This window comes from Eleutherodactylus coqui, chromosome 4 (assembly GCF_035609145.1).
Source record: "Eleutherodactylus coqui strain aEleCoq1 chromosome 4, aEleCoq1.hap1, whole genome shotgun sequence".
Classification (NCBI taxonomy): Eukaryota; Metazoa; Chordata; class Amphibia; order Anura; family Eleutherodactylidae; genus Eleutherodactylus; species Eleutherodactylus coqui.
The window spans coordinates 280,227,567-280,245,101 of record NC_089840.1 but is presented as its reverse complement, the minus strand read 5'-3'; the positions used below and the strand labels follow the sequence as shown (position 1 = coordinate 280,245,101).

Here is a 17,535-nt window from a genome sequence, read left to right as displayed (position 1 = left end):
TATTCATATCAGACACTTCTCTTTTTCTCTCAGTCCTTCGAGCAAGATGTTGCAAGTTCCTTAAACTGCCAAGCTAATCGCCGTTGTATCTTGTTCCTCTTTGTAATTTTCCAAGAAACAGTCTCTTTCCGCCTTGCAGAAGCCTTTGTCGTATCTGATATGATTTTTTAAGAATGCATATTACATATTTTGAATATTAGGTTTTTTGTCACAAAGCATTGCATAGAATTTGCACGCAGGTCTAAAGATATAAAAACATATAGCAATATATACACGTGCCCTCACAGAACAACAGAACTGAGGAACACAGATGTGAAGAGCCGACATAACTGCCGGACCAGACTGGGAGGACTCTAGAAATGTCTGCAGGGATATTTATGGATGTATCTCCCCATAAACAGGATTACACGGTAGTGAAGAAGACTTCTAGTGATGGCTGTCAGGCCCCGGTGTCTGATGGATGGGGAAGACCCCTGAGCCCAATCACAGGGCCTCCACCTCACCCCCTGATACTGGAGGAGATCAATGAGCAGAAGATCCTAGAACTCACCAACAAGATGATTGAGCTGCTGACTAGAGAGGTGACGCTGCTGGGACAGTATACAGTAACGCTACGGCGGTATAACGTGTCTGGGTGATGACGGTATCATTGTGTTGTCAGGTTCCTATAAGGTGTCAGGACGTCACTGTCTATTTCTCCATGGAGGAGTGGGAGTATTTGGAAGGACACCAGGATCTGTACAAGGATGTCATGATTGACGACCACCAGCCCACCCCATCACCAGGTAATAAACAGGACTACATCCACATAGTCTTTATTATTTGTATGTAGAGAATGAATTCAGTGGCTGTGTGTGTTTTCTGCAGGTAGATCCAGTAAGAGAAGAGCAACGGAGAAATGTCCCCGGCCTCTCCTTCCACAGGATGATCAGGTAGATGGAGAGAAGGTCTCATGAAATCTCCCCTCTGGTCTTTCGACGGCTGGGAAGGTCTTGTGTTCAGTCTTATTATATGATTGATACTTGTGTAATGAGAAAGCTGGAGATGGCAGGATTACAGCCGACCGCAGACATTAGATCTCCGCATCTTATCACTATTTTCTGGTTCTGGAGACTTCTGGTTGGAATAAAGAAGCAACAGGTTGGAGTTATACAGGAGACCTGCAGCTATTTGGCCCAGATCACTACTGCTGTCATGTCATTCCGGCTCCTCATACTAATTAATTACCTTTTCTGGCCATATAAAACCTTCCACGCGACTTCTCCAACTGTGTGATGACTTTTACAATTTTATTTCATAGCTTGTGAATCCGATTGAAGATCTGCTCTATATTGATGCTACAGAGACACATGTGAGGGGGTATCAGCCGTGTAAGAAGGGGATTCCTACAGATGACCCCCCAGGTGAGACTACGTGTAGGGAAGAGTCTGTGTTGTCAAGGTTTTCAGCTGTATATTCCCTTATTCATTCCCTTATTATCTATATATAAAGGCAAAAGCCCTCACTGACTGACTGACTTGCCACTAGTTCTCTAACTTCCCGATGCCGGACAAACATAAAATTTGGCACAACGATTTTTTAGGTCCAAAATAGGAAAAGCAAAGGAGTCACTACTCGATTATTCAATGTTAAAAGCAAAAAATAAGTTACCCCCTATGTCAGTGGTGGCGAACCTATGGCACGCGTGCCGGAGGCGGTACGCATAGCCCACCCTGCTGGCACGCGCCGCCGCCGGTCACTCACCACGTTAGTAGTGAATACCGGCAGGGGCTGTTGCTCCCCTGCTGGTATTCACTCACTGCGCTGCTAGTGGCGCTGATCCCGGCACACACTGTGATGTCAGTATGCTGCCGGAATCCGCCTTCCCTTCCCCTGACATCTCCTCTTATGTTCCGCGAGAGCAGGGGAGAGGAGGCGTCTGGCAACACACTGACAGCACACTGTGCCCCTGTGATCAGCGCTGCTGGCGGCGCGTCGGGCAGAGGAACAGCGGAGCTTCCACGAGGAGGAGGGGGTAAGTATATGGGACTCAGGAGAGCACTGTCACTGCTGGGGGTCGCTGTGGGATGTCACTATTATACTGGGGGCCACTGTGGGGAGTCACTATTACCGTGGGGGCCACTGTGGGATGTCACTATTACTGCGGGGGCCACTGTGGGATGTCACTATTATACTGGGGGCCACTGTGGGGAGTCACTATTACCGTGGGGGCCACTGTGGGATGTCACTATTACTGCAGGGGCCACTGTGGGATGTCACTATTACCGTGGGGGCCGCTCTGATGGATGTCACTATTATACTGGGGGCCTCTCTGAGGGATGTCACTATTATACTGGGGGCCGCTCTGGGGGATGTCACTATTATCGCAGGGGCTGCTCTGGGGGAGGTCACTATTTCCCCTGGGGTATGCTTACATGTGGCGGACATGGGCAGGGCTGTTTCAAAATAGACAGGGTGCAGATTTTGACTACTTTTTGGAATGCGGAAATACTGCAGAATTTGCTACAGAAATTTCTGCTGAGTACATTCTGCAGCATTTCCGCATCCAAAAAGCAGTCAAAATCTCCACGTTGTCTATTTTGAAGCGACATTTTCCTTTTTAGAACGACAGGGGTAAAAATCATACGTCGTGATAAGCCCCGCCCCCTGACATATTGGCACTTTGCAATAAATAAGTGGGTTTTGGGTTGCAGTTTGTGCACTCTGTCTCTAAAAGGTTTGCCATCACTGCCCTATGTTATATTACTTCCCGGAGTCGTACAAGCGTGAAATTTGGCATGAACATTCTTTAGGTTGTAAGTAGGAAAAGTCAAGGGGTGGCAACTTAGTCAATTCTAAGTGCAAAAGTAAGTGACCTCATATGTAATGTAACTAATAACACACGTATGAACTGCACAAACATGAAATTTGCCACAATGATTCTTTATGTCCCAATGGGGAAAGTAAAGGGGTTGCAACTTCAATATTTAATTCTAAGCCTGAAAAACTGAAAAGCCGCCATACATTACATAGTTCTTTTCTCAGAAACCATAAAGCCTAGGGAAATGATTTGTATACTGAGGAGAATATAACTGATCTGTGTGTGTATATACTCAGGAGAATCTACCTCACCTCTATGAGTATATACTGAAAGGCTATAAAGTACATAAGGAAGCCGCCATGCACTGCAGGCATGGAGCCTCTAAGGCCAAGAAGGGGCTGCAACCTCCAGTCTGGGGGTAAATTTGAATAAAAAAGGAGCGTTACCTTTAAAAGTAATATGTGAGGAGAGTGGTAGGGGTTGCACATTCTGCAGAGGGACATTGCTACATACAGTCTGAGGAGAATCTAACACTCCTATATGTGTATACATATTTTATTCCTTGGTTTTCAAGTAATTATGACTTCATTTTCCCTGCGAACAACATGTAAACACCTATACTAAATTAACTCAGGCGAAGCCGGGTATAACAGCTACTATATATATATATATATATATATATATATATATATATATATATATATATATATATATATATATATATATATATATATATATAATGAAAACACTCACTGACTGGCCATTAACTCTCTTACTTCCTGGTGTCGTACAAACATAAAATTTGGCATGACCATTCTTTAGGTCCTAAATAGGAAAATTAAAGCATTCACAACTTGATTATTCAATGCTAAGTGCAGAAGTAAGTGACCCTCTATGTTATGTAACTTCCCAGTGTCGTACAAGTGTTAAATTTGCAACGACCATTCTTTAGGTCCTACATAGGAAAAGTAAAGGGGTCACAACTTGAGTATTCAATTCTAAGCTTGAAAAAATCCGTGATACATAAAGCTTAAGGAAATGATTCGTATAATCTACCTCATCCTATGTGTATATACTGAGGAGAATCTACCTCACCTCTGTGTGTAGACATATTATATTCCTCTGTTCCTCTGAAGTAACCACAACTTCATAAAATGTTCCACGCAGACAACAGATAAACACTTGTACCAAATTTACTTGCCCGAAGCCTAATATATCAAATGTGGATGATCTCCATCCTCTGCAGACTCTTTCATGTCTGTTACATGTGCTCCTTGTGAAGCTGCTCTTGTCTGTGAAGAGAACAGGGTGCCAATGGTGGACTTGTCAATTCCAGTGTCTCTGGCAAATGCTATTCAAGCTACATGGTGCTGGGATGTGAGCTCAGCTTCCACTACAGGATGTTGGGCCCTCATGGTTCCCTCGCGGAGTCTGTTTCCAACAATTTTGTCAGTGGTGACCTGATGACAGCGAAGTCGAGAGGCGACTACTCCCTGCTAATCCTCCTTGACCTGTTGCAGCATTTGACACTGTTGACCACAAACTCCTCCTCAACATGCTTCTTTCTATAAGCCCTACTTACTGGCCCTATTTCCTTTCCACCTCCTCTCACTGTTGGGGTGCCCCAGAGCTCAGACCTTGGTCCCCTACTCTTCTCCTAAGTCCCAATTGGACAAGCTATCCGCAAACTCGGCCTCTAATTCCAGGTCTACGCTGAGGACACCCAGCTATATGCCTCTTCCTGTGACATCTCAACGCCATTCCTCCAAAATCCCACAGACTGCCTGTCTGCTGTCTCTAACACCATGTCCTTCCTCTTTCTCAAACAAAGCCTTTCCAATACTGACCACCTCGTGTTTCCACCCTCTGCTTACTGATCTCCCTCTAATATCTCCAGATCGGTATCTGGCACCACTCCCAGACAGCACGCCCACTGCCTTGGGGGTCATACTGGACTCTGACCTCTTCTTCAATTCCCACATCCAATCTCTGTCCCAAAAATGCCACCTGCTCCTCAGAAATATTGCTCAAATCTGGCTATTCCTCACCATGGACATGCTAAAGACACTTGTTGCCGCCCTTCTCATCCATTCCCGACTTGACTACTCCTACTTGCTGCTCAACGGCCTTTCCGCACCAGACTCTCCCTTCTTCAATCTATATTAGACACACCAGCTAAGCTCATTTTCCTATCCAGCCATTTCTCCGATGCCTCTGAACTATGCCAATTATTAAATTGGCTGCTCATCCACTGCAGAACTAAATTTAAACTCCTCACCCTCACCCATGGCACATCGCTTCCCTTCTGTCCATTTATCACCCAGCCCACATACTCCGATCCGCTAACACATGCAGACTAAACTCCCCACTAATACAAACCTTACATGCTCGCCTCCAGGACTTCACCAGAGCAGCACCCATCCTCTGGAAAGCTCTACCCCAAGGCATCTGGACAATCCACAATGCACAAAATTTCAGACTCGCCTTAAAAACGCACCTCTTCAGGGAATCTTGCTAAATCTCCTGATCTAGTCCCCCTCCCCCTCCCTACAGCTCCCCACACCTTCCACCCTGCATATGACCTCTATCCCGGCCCCTCCCTACCGATCCACCCGTTTTCTTCCTACCGTAATAACTGATTTACTCATGTAATTCCTGTACTGCCTATATCGCCTCCACCTCGTTTGTTTCAAATTGATTGTAGAAAAACATGTAATTTGTTGTATTGTCTGTTTTCTCCTGTGCTTGAAAGCGCTGCAGAACAAGTTGGCGCTATACAAATAAAGATTATTATTTTATGGTCGGCTGAGGGTCATTCTGTAGGGTTCTGGCACTACTTCTCCTGTTCCTCCTTGCACAAAGGAGCAGATCCCTATCCTGATGCTGTGGATAGTGAGTTCAGGACGGTCCTTCGCCGTGTGCCTGCAGGCTGCAACGAGCACAAATCAGTCAGGAGTTCTGTAATAATCGGGGAATATACAGCAATAAGCTATACAAGCTGTTATGTTATTTCCCCTTAATGTTTTGGTAGAGCCACAGGCGCCGTGTAAGGAGAAGCCATCCTCATTCTGCATTCAGCTGCTCCTTCCATCTGCCCCCAGCTGATACCCCATGCACTATGTCAGGGGCAACATCCAATCACTCTATCAGACCTGGACCCCCGTCCCCAGTGCTGCCTCCGCACATGTGCAAGTACTATTATCATGTCCCTCTCCTCTGCTGCTGGAACCAGAAGGACTGGGCATGCTCAGCAGGAATTTCCCACATCTTGGTACAAGTAACAGTCAGCTGGGTTAGTGAATGGCTACAAACATATGTGTGCCCACTGATAATGGCGGTGCCGGGCTTGTAAAGGCGTCTTTATTCCCCGGTCAGCAGCACTTGATCAGCAGACTGTAGTTGCAGCGCAGTACAGGGCAGTTTACAGCAGGGGGCGTCAGCAGCTCTTATCCACGGCTCGTTTGGCTCCTGCGCTCTGTAATCTTACAAGCTGTATGAGCGCCCCCTGGAGGTAGGAAATTACCATCACCGCATGGGAGGAAATCAGCGCAGAACACGTCCTACAATGTGGAAGTACAAAAAGTAAGTTTATTGGGTAAAGTAATTGTCCCATTAGGATGTTATCAGTAGACTAGGCGCTCCACAAATTATTGTACCTGCAGTTAATGGGAAAACCCCTTTAACTATTTAATATTTTTACATATCTGAGCTTGAATAACTACGACAAAAAATATCTCCCGTTTTGGTGGAATAAATGTGCTAAGGATGGACGTCGCCCCTCGCTTGTTGTACTTATTCCAGACTCTGCCTATTCAGCCCCCCGTGAATTTTTTAAAATGTCTACAATCTGCTTTTACACATCAGCTACCGAACCCTCTCAAAACCTAAACCCACAGGAGGGGCGGGGCTTTCTGGCCTTAAGCCTCTATCCTTCTTAGATCGTTCGACTGGCACTTCCACGGGAAGTCTAAACAATGGATTAAGCTAGAAACGGATATTGTTGGAACTTCCCTAAAAATGCTGCCTTGGATTTTTCCCTCAGCCAGACCCCACAACAATGTTACATTTTCCCTCTTTGCCCCCGTTCTTGCAATGTCCCGGCGGAGGGCTAGCCAGCTGCTGCTGAGACCACGGGCATATACAGCATGGCGGCCATGGTGGGGGTGGGGGTCGGGTTGCAACTTTTCCAGTTTGTTTGTAAATGTATTTTTTGTCCATCAGTACAAAGACATCTAATATTTTTCTTTGGTCAGTGGTGTTACGTGAAATTGTTTGTTTGCTATTAATATTCATACGGTGATTGTTCACTCAAGTCTGTAATGCGTTTATTGTTCGGCCCACATATTTCAGGCCGCATGGACACTCAAGGAGGTAAGTAATATAGATTGATCCATAGTTTAAAAGATATTGTAGAATATAACTTTTATTTACATCTATATATATATATATATATATAAGACGAAAGCCCTCACTGACTGACTTGGCAAAAGTTCTCCAACTTCCCGATGTCGTAGAAACATAAATTTTGGCACAAGCATAGACTATCTCCAGAGTAGGAAAAGTAATTGGGTCCCAACTCGATTATTCAATTCTAGCGCAAAAGAATTGACGTCCAAATTTAACGTACGGAATGTAACTTTCTCACTTTCCGGTGTCATAGAAACGTGAAATTTGGCAGGAGCATTGATTATGTCATAAATAGGAAAAGTTAATGGGTGCCAACTCGATTATTCAATTCTATGTGCAAAAGAATTAGCGTCCAAATTTTATGTGCGGAATGCATTTTTCTCACTTTCTGGTGTCATAGAAACGTGAAATTTGGCACGAGCATTGATTGTGGTTTTTTTTTAACCATTTAGATGACGTACAAATTTAACATTAATTTTCAGCATTTTGAGGAACACTTTGTTGTCTTACAGCAAGCCAAGTTTGCAAAGGCTCATAGGTGTCACAATGATAGATACCCTCCTAAATGACCTCATTTTAAAAACGACACCCCTTAATGTATCCACTTAGGGGGGTCGTGTGTATTTTGACCCGACAGTTTTTTTTTCAGAAATTAATTAAATTTAGAGAAGAAAAAATAAAATTTCATATTTTTGCAAATATGTCATTTTAAAGACATTTTTTCCTATAGTGCACATGAAAATGAGGATTGATACCCCAAAATGAATACGCCTGTTTCTCCCGTCTTCAGAAATATACTCATTATGGCCCTAAGCTTATATCTGGATGCACAACGGGGCCCAAAATGGAAGGAGTAGTCAGTGTCTTTCAGAACATAAATTTTGCTTGAAGGCGTTTTAGGCCCCATACCACTCTTGTAGAGCTCTTGAGCATCCAAAACCATAGAGAGCCCCCACAAATGACCCCATTTTAAAAACTAGACCCCTTAATGTATCCACTTAGGGGGGTCGTGTGTATTTTGACCCCACAGGGTTTTTTTTAGGAATTCAATTTAGAGGAGAAAAAATAAAATTTCATATTTTTGCAAATATGTCATTTTAAAGACATTTTTTTCCTATAGTGCACATGAAAATGAGGATTGATACCCCAAAATGGATACCCCTGTTTCTCCCGTCTTCAGAAATATACTCATTGTGGCCCTAATCTTATATTTGGATGCACAACGGGGCCCAAAACGGAAGGAGTAGTCGTTGTCTTTCAGAACACAAATTTTGCTTGAAGGCGTTTTAGGCCCCATAGCACTCTTGTAGAGCTCTTGAGCATCCAAAACCATAGAGAACCCCCACAAATGACCCCATTTTAAAAACTAGACCCCTTAACAAATTTATCTAGGGGTGTACTGCCTATTTTGACTCCACGGTTTTTGAATGAATTCAAGCAAAGCAAAAGAAAAAAATTGTGATTTTCATTTTTTTTAACAATTCTGTCATCTTAAAAACAGCGTTTTTTTGTACAGCGCACACACAGGAATGAAGACTTGCACCCCAAAATGGATACCCCTGTTTCTCCCGTGTTCAGAAATATACCCATTGTGGCCCTAATCTACTTAAAGGAAACATGGCTAGGCCTATAATGGAAGGAGCACCCGTTGGATTTCAGGGTACAACGGAATAAATTCCAGGCCCCATTGCCCACTTGTAGAGTCATTGAGCAGCCAAAACGATAGAGAACCCCCACAAATGACCCCATTTTCAAAACTAGATCCCTTAACGAATTCATCTAGGGGTCTACTGTGTTTTGTGACACCACAGTATTTGAATAAATCTAAGCAAAGCAGAAGGAAAAAAATTACGAATTTCATTTTTGTGGCAATTTAAAAACCGTTTTTTTTGTACAGTGTACACAGGAATGAAGACGTTCACCCCAAAATGGATTCCCCCGTTTGTCCCGTGCTCAGAAACATACCCACTGTGGCCCTATTCTACTTACAGGACACATGGCAAGGCCTGTAATGGAGGGAACACCTGTTGGATTTCAGGGCACTGCTGAATAAATTCCAGGCCCCACTGCTCACTTGTACAGAATAAAAATTGACAGGTTAAAAATCCCCCCCCCCCCCCCCCCCGTCTGCACCTTTTTCGGTGTTCCTCAAATCTTAGATAAAAGTAATAATGTAAAATGTGTGCTATTTCCGAAGACGGGTAATTACGGGGGCTGGTTGGGATGGGTACATGGGGTAATAAAATCTGGTATGCCCCCTCCTCTCATGCTTTTTGGGGGGTATTTCATGACCTCAGCGGCGGGGATGGGGTGTAAAAAGTGGCGCTCTGTGAGGCTTCGTAATCTTGCGGAGACGCGTCGGTCTCACACAGAGGGCACTCAACAAGCTGCTCCTGGAACTGCATGAAAGCGAGCAATCCCGGGGCTGAAACGTAAGCTTTTTAAACGTTCTTTTTACTTTTTAAAACTTTTTTTTTTACTTGAAATGATCACTGTTATGATTGAGATCGGGCGCGCATGCGCAGAGGGGGATTTCGGGTCCCAGAACACCGGGTACATCAGCGGAGGACCCGAGGTGAGTATTTTCACCTCCCCTCATGGATCAGATCCATGAGGGGAGGCGAAACTGACACTTTTGAAAAATTTTTTCGCGATCGTCGCTCTCCACTGGAAAGCGGCGATCGCGGGCCCAGTGACATCTCCTGGTTCCTGGTGTCATACGTCTGATGCACATGCACAGAAGAGCGGCGCCGGGTCCGGGAGGACCCTCCTCACCGCAGAACACCTCAATCAAGGCGGGTGAGTAATTTCAGCTGCCCTGATGTATCCGATCCATCAGGGCAGCGGAATCTTTAACTTTATTTACTTTTTTTTTCACTTTAATGCAATCGGCGGTATCCATTGGATAGCGCCGATTGCATTGCCCGGGGGGACTGCCCACAGCCCAGGATGACAGCTCCATGCTGTCGGCTACCTGTGGGCACCGACAACATTGAGCTGACACGTCCTCAGCTAAGAGGGCATTAATCCTAAGAGGACGCATGTTTCTACGTCCTCTAGGATTAAAGCCCACTTAATGAGGACGTAAAATCCCGATGGGGCCGTCACAAAGGGGTCAAAATTTTGGAGACTTGTGTGTAAAAAATAAAAGCACTCGTTTGTTATTATGTATACTTAATCTGTATAAAGAGCATGTGCAAGCCGAGCATGCGCACAAAATTGCCTTTGCTTCCGGTTAGGAGTGTACCGGGATATAGCTCAGCAGCTACTTTCTTCTGGATGCACGCACGTACACACTTCCAGTCGCCCCAGTTCTAAGAAGTACCTGATACTTTTATCATGTCTCTGTGTGATATGCTCATGAAAGGTGGCAGATTAGTCAGTAAGCCCTCCGACTCGCGTTGCATCTCCTGTATTGTATATATTGCCCTTACGCTAATGGAATAAACACCAGAAGGTACTGACTCTCCAAAAGAAACCTGGAGGAACGGGTGATAATTTAGAGGCTAACCTGGATTCTTGAGGAGGTTCGCTAATGTCTGCAAACCCCTTTATTCAAGTAAGTAAAACCCCATACATAAAAGAGCACAGGGTTTTTGTAACTTGTCTTTTTCACAATTTGTATGAATATTTTATATAGAAATTTTTATAAAATATTGATATAATTGTAATGTTAAAATCTGTTTTATTCTTGGCAGATGACGACATCAGGAGCTCAGAGGAACATTTGATATCTTCAGGTTTTACAGTGGAAGATGGTGGTAACATACAAGATACACACGAAGAGCCTGCCATTATCCCAGATGTACCCTCAGCCCTTCCCAGCAAACATCTGTCATCTGATCCTTTTATAGAGGTTCTATCTTATAATTCATCACAAACTAGCAAGCAACATAACATTTACAGAAGAGATGTTAAAGAAGAAACAGTTGTCACAGGGAAGAAGTCATATTCATGTTCAGAATGTAGCAAATGCTATGCCCAAAAATCATATCTTGTTAGACATCAGAGAACTCACACAGGAGAGAAGCCATTTTCATGTTCAGAATGTGGGAAATGTTTTACAAAGAAATCAAATCTTGCTAATCATCAGAGAATTCACACAGGAGAGAAGCCATTTTCATGTTCAGAATGTGGGAATTGTTTTCCTCAGAAATCATATCTTGTTGAACATCAGAAAATTCACACTGGTGAGAGGCGATTTTCGTGTTCTATCTGTGGAAAATGTTTTACCATGAAATCACATCTTGTTAATCATCAGAGAATTCACACTGGGGAGAGGCCATTTTCATGTTCAGAATGTGGGAAATGTTTTAACCAGAAATCAGTTCTTCTTTCTCATCAGAGAATTCACACAGGAGAGAAGTCATTTTCATGTTCAGAATGTGGGAAATGTTTTACCATGAAATCATCCCTTGTTGAACATTTGAAAATTCACACCGGTGAGAGGCGATTTTCGTGTTCTGTCTGTGGGAAATGTTTCACCCAGAAATTAGGTCTTGTTAGACATCAGAGAATTCACACAGGAGAGAAGCCATTTTCATGTTCAGAATGTGGGAAATGTTTTACCATGAAATCAAATCTTGCTAATCATCAGAGAATTCACGCAGGAGAAAAGCGATTTTCATGTTCTGTCTGTGGGAAATGTTTTACCATGAAATCACATCTTGTTAACCATCTGAGAATTCACACTGGGGAGAGGCCATTTTCATGCTCAGAATGTGGGAAATGTTTTGCTCAGAAATCATCCCTTGTTGTACATCTGAAAATTCACACAGGAGAGAAGCCATTTTCATGTTCTGTCTGTGGGAAATGTTTTACCCAGAAAACAGGTCTTGTTGATCATCAGAAAATTCACACAGGAGAGAAGTCATTTTCATGTTCAGAATGTGGGAAATATTTTGCTCAGAAATCGGGTCTCATTAACCATCAGAGAATTCACACAGGAGAGAAGGCATTTTCATGTTCTGTCTGTGGGAAATGTTTTACCCAGAAATCAGTTCTTGTTAATCATCAGAGAACTCACACAGGGGAGAGGCCATTTTCCTGTTCAAAATGTGGGAAATGTTTTACAAGTAATACAACTCTTGTTACCCATCAAAGAATTCACACAGGGAAGAAGTAATTTCAGAATGTAGAAGATGTTTTTTGAACAAATCACATCTTGTTACACATCAGAAAACTCACACAGGAGAGTGGCCATTTTCATGTTGTAAATGTGGAAAATGTTTTTTGTGGAAAACACTTCTTGTTGCACATTAAAGAATTCACATGGAGGACAAGCCCTTTTCATGTTCTAAATGTGAGAAATACCCATAAAGGGGATCTTGTTAAAGATCAGAGAATTCACACAGGGGAGACAACATTTTTATATTCTGACTGTTGTCAATATTTTTAAGACAAATCAGATCTTGTAAACTATAAGAGAACTCACACAGGGGAAAACCTGCATTTATGTTCAGATTGCTGGCAATATTTTAGCTATACATCAAATCTTGTTAGACGTTGGAGAATTCACACAGGGGAGCAGCCATTTTTGACTATGGAAAACTTACACAGCGGAGAACCCATATTAATATTTTAGAATCTGCTTGTCTTCTTGAGTTATCGTGATTGAAAACCTCGACCGCCTCACGTGAACTTCTGTTACCGACCATCAAGATGATCTCAGTTGTATACTAGATTTATTAATATCATGACAATTGAAAAGTCATACAATTAGTGGTTTCCATATTATATAATTCAATAAACTCTTATTAACAATCAGCATATCATCCCTAACTCAAAAGTGCTTGCAGGTATTGAAAAAAATTTACTGCGCCTATCAATTTCTGATGGAATTCTGCCCTTTAAACATCCATCCCATGATCCTCTTTCCATTGAAGTCTTTTGAACTTAATGTATAAGAACTCACTCACATATGTTTTATTTTGTCCTTATCCTGGCCGGCGCCTATTACTCCCTATCTACTGCGCCAAACTTTTTGGTTTGTCTTTGTTTTTTTCTGGATTACAGATTTGTAGCTGAATTTAGTTGAGCTTTAAAGGGATTGTCCAGTTGTCAACTATTGATGGCTCATTCTCAAGATCAGTCATGAATAATAGATCTGCGGAGTCTATCACTGGGGCCCCTAGTGATCAGCTGTTCTCTGGGCCAGTGTGCTCAAGCACAGTCTCATTATTGAAATCGCAAAGCCTAAGAGTGAACCTGTAAACCCCCTCTTCCCGCCTGATTCAATATCTGCTTTTTTTTTTTTATTGCCAGGGTTTTATCACCCAGGCTGTTTTAGAGGTATTCGCCCTTTTACTTAAAGCAATTTCCTCTATGGCTATGATTAAAGCACTGCTTGCATTGCACAAAGTAGACTTTCTGACTGTAGGTGTTGCTTTTATCAGCTTTTTAAGAGGCCCCAATTGCAGTGTAATCCCTCAGACATCTTGTCAGCACAATGTGCAGAGTTTACAATAGTTAGTAGGATGATTAACTCACTTCTTACAGGCAGTTTTCTTTTGAATGTACACAGCCGCTAAAGCTGGTGGAAACAACCCCGTGCTTAAGAGGAGTTCCTCTGTTGTGTCTTCTCTTAAATCTACTACCAAATTCCTGTAAGGCTCTCATGTGGCATACTCAAAAGCTTCTAAGAAGAACCATGTCTTCCTGGGTACGTCTGTCTTGTTAGTGTGACAATTTGCAGCTGATCGCCGGGATTATTAAAAAGGTTTTTAAATTTATCGGTCTACTTTTTTTTACCCTGATTAAATATGTTCTGTACCAGATAGAGAATGCTTAGATTTCTGCGATGCACATACTTGGTAAATGCCTTTCCTATTTCACAATTTTCACTAGCGCTCTGTCATATAAAGAGATTGAGAAAGTGTCCCCCCAGCTGTCCAGTGTCAATCAGTTGCCGTTCAGGACAATAGAAAAGTTGAGCTGACAACCTTTGCCCCTTGAATCTACTCTAATGATAGATAGTTAGATACTAGATAGATGGATAAAGATATGAGATGGGTAAATTATAATGTTCTAATACCCCCTTCCTCTTGTGTAATTGACAAGCCTTTGATATACAAGAGGACAGGAAATCCTTTGTCCCAATGTCAATACAAGTGGCCTTTTGACAGGTAGATGCTGATTTGCTCTCCCCAGGCTGGTGGTTGTTGCCTTTAGAGAGATAATTGCATTACCTCCCCATACCTCACCCCAAGCTCAGGAATTCCCCTCAAACTATGTAAACCCATACCTGGTTATGATTTCTGCCTCATGCTTGATATTCATGCATAGATAAAATCATGACAAAGATCTTCTGGATCAACAAGGGGGTGGGGGATGGTTAATAGGCTGGACATTTGCCTTTTTTAGCTTAGCATACTATATTACTATGTTGATCATTTTAGGTTTGTGAATTTAGACTGCATACATTCATTTGTAGAAGCTGTGAATGCTGTACACAGCGGACAAGCGACCATCACCTACGACCACAATGCTACAGCAATCTGCCTGGCCCTGCACTGCAAACCAATTTGCCCCACACTGGACAGGAGAAGAGAGTAGAAGGGACGATGCCAATTAATCCCGCCTCGGTCCTCAATCACCCTAGCAGTATTGCAAGCTTGAAGTCGTTAGAATACAGACTGATATGTACCCAGCTTTACTGGGCTCCTGCACGCATGCCAAGTGAAGGCTCAAATCATCCACCTGATCCTTTATAACACACTCCAGAGCTCTACAATACGCATAGAAATAAAACCCTGCCACTACTAGTTTGTCAATGGTGCACTGGAACTCGATTTATGAATAATTAATACAATCTTCGGAGAATATGGTTCGTTTTTAAAACTGACAGGGCTTGAACTGATAAATTCTAGAAAAGATTAACTACAAAGATTTGTAAGAAAACTACCTGCATATTTGAAGGACGCATCTCAATTATTATCCCTATTGCAACAGATCCCTTGGAAAAAAACATATATATGGGTAACTCTTGACGTTTGCTCCCCATACTCTAACATCCCACATTTACAAGGAATTGAGGCCATTGCCCACTTTTTAGAAAAAGATACTTTAATGCCACAAAACAAAAACAATTTCTGTTGGACAGTGTAGAATTTATCTTTACAATAATTATTTTAAATTTAACAACCACTTCTGCCTGCAAACAAGGGGGACCGCCATGGGGACCAAATGCGCGCCCTGCTATGCGAACCTATATATGGGCTCATTTCAAGAAAACATCAAAGATCCCCACATCTATTTCTATAGACTATACATTGATGACACCATCTTTATTTGGGACGGCACCATGGGAGAAGTAAAACAATTTATCAAAAATCTGAACCTAAACACATGGGGTTTAGAATTCACCGGCACTTGTAGCACTACACAAGTTACTCTCTTCGATTTGGACATCTATATTAAGGAAAATAAGAAAACACTCTATCAGCGCCTCCTATCTCATGATGGTTTGCATAATGGTGAATATGAGGTTAACTCACCTGGTGCTCGGTGGAACTCTCTGGCCTGAGAGTCCACGGGCACCTACTATCCACGTTAGCCTGCTCAACCACCCTGGGTCCTTGATCCGGATCTCCGGAGAGTCGTCCACGGGTTACAGCCTTCACCTCGGCTGTGGTATAGAATCACACGTAGAAAAAACAAAAGAACCCCGCGCTCGTAGAATCCAGGGATTTACAATAGGACACAGCGGTCCATGTAATATATATTTATTGATATGCAACGTGTTTCGGTGATATACAACAATCGCCCTTTTCAAGCATAAAATTAACAATACATTTATATAAGGTGCTCACTCACGCTTTCATTGTAGATGCCGCTGTCGGGGGCCATCTTCTCTTAAATCTACTACCAAATTCCTGTAAGGCTCTCATGTGGCATACTCAAAAGCTTCTAAGAAGAACCATGTCTTCCTGGGTACGTCTGTCTTGTTAGTGTGACAATTTGCAGCTGATCGCCGGGATTATTAAAAAGGTTTTTAAATTTATCGGTCTACTTTTTTTTACCCTGATTAAATATGTTCTGTACCAGATAGAGAATGCTTAGATTTCTGCGATGCACATACTTGGTAAATGCCTTTCCTATTTCACAATTTTCACTAGCGCTCTGTCATATAAAGAGATTGAGAAAGTGTCCCCCCAGCTGTCCAGTGTCAATCAGTTGCCGTTCAGGACAATAGAAAAGTTGAGCTGACAACCTTTGCCCCTTGAATCTACTCTAATGATAGATAGATAGTTAGATACTAGATAGATGGATAAAGATATGAGATGGGTAAATTATAATGTTCTAATCCCCCCTTCCTCTTGTGTAATTGGCAAGCCTTTGATATACAAGAGAACAGGAAATCCTTTGTCCCAATGTCAATACAAGTGGCCTTTTGACAGGTAGATGCTGATTTGCTCTCCCCAGGCTGGTGGTTGTTGCCTTTAGAGAGATAATTGCATTACCTCCCCATACCTCACCCCAAGCTCAGGAATTCCCCTCAAACTATGTAAACCCATACCTGGTTATGATTTCTGCCTCATGCTTGATATTCATGCATAGATAAAATCATGACAAAGATCTTCTGGATCAACAAGGGGGTGGGGGATGGTTAATAGGCTGGACATTTGCCTTTTTTAGCTTAGCATACTATATTACTATGTTGATCATTTTAGGTTTGTGAATTTAGACTGCATACATTCATTTGTAGAAGCTGTGAATGCTGTACACAGCGGACAAGCGACCATCACCTACGACCACAATGCTACAGCAATCTGCCTGGCCCTGCACTGCAAACCAATTTGCTCCACACTGGACAGGAGAAGAGAGTAGAAGGGACGATGCCAATTAATCCCGCCTCGGTCCTCAATCACCCTAGCAGTATTGCAAGCTTGAAGTCGTTAGAATACAGACTGATATGTACCCAGCTTTACTGGGCTCCTGCACGCATGCCAAGTGAAGGCTCAAATCATCCACCTGATCCTTTATAACACACTCCAGAGCTCTACAATACGCATAGAAATAAAACCCTGCCACTACTAGTTTGTCAATGGTGCACTGGAACTCGATTTATGAATAATTAATACAATCTTCGGAGAATATGGTTCGTTTTTAAAACTGACAGGGCTTGAACTGATAAATTCTAGAAAAGATTAACTACAAAGATTTGTAAGAAAACTACCTGCATATTTGAAGGACGCATCTCAATTATTATCCCTATTGCAACAGATCCCTTGGAAAAAAACATATATATGGGTAACTCTTGACGTTTGCTCCCCATACTCTAACATCCCACATTTACAAGGAATTGAGGCCATTGCCCACTTTTTAGA

The 17,535-nt window shown here is 42.6% G+C and overlaps 1 protein-coding gene across 1 annotated transcript; it reads left to right on the top strand.

The window, feature by feature from the left end:
• Positions 1–214: 214 nt before the first annotated feature.
• LOC136624348 (zinc finger protein 83-like) lies at positions 215–13,938 on the top strand. The gene is made up of 5 exons (XM_066598286.1): positions 215–581; positions 662–785; positions 868–932; positions 1,301–1,403; positions 10,906–13,938. The coding sequence occupies exons 1-5, from the start codon at positions 360–362 to the stop codon at positions 12,330–12,332; spliced, it is 1,941 nt and encodes a 646-aa protein (XP_066454383.1). The 5' UTR covers positions 215–359; the 3' UTR covers positions 12,333–13,938.
• The last annotated feature ends 3,597 nt before the right edge of the window (positions 13,939–17,535 follow it).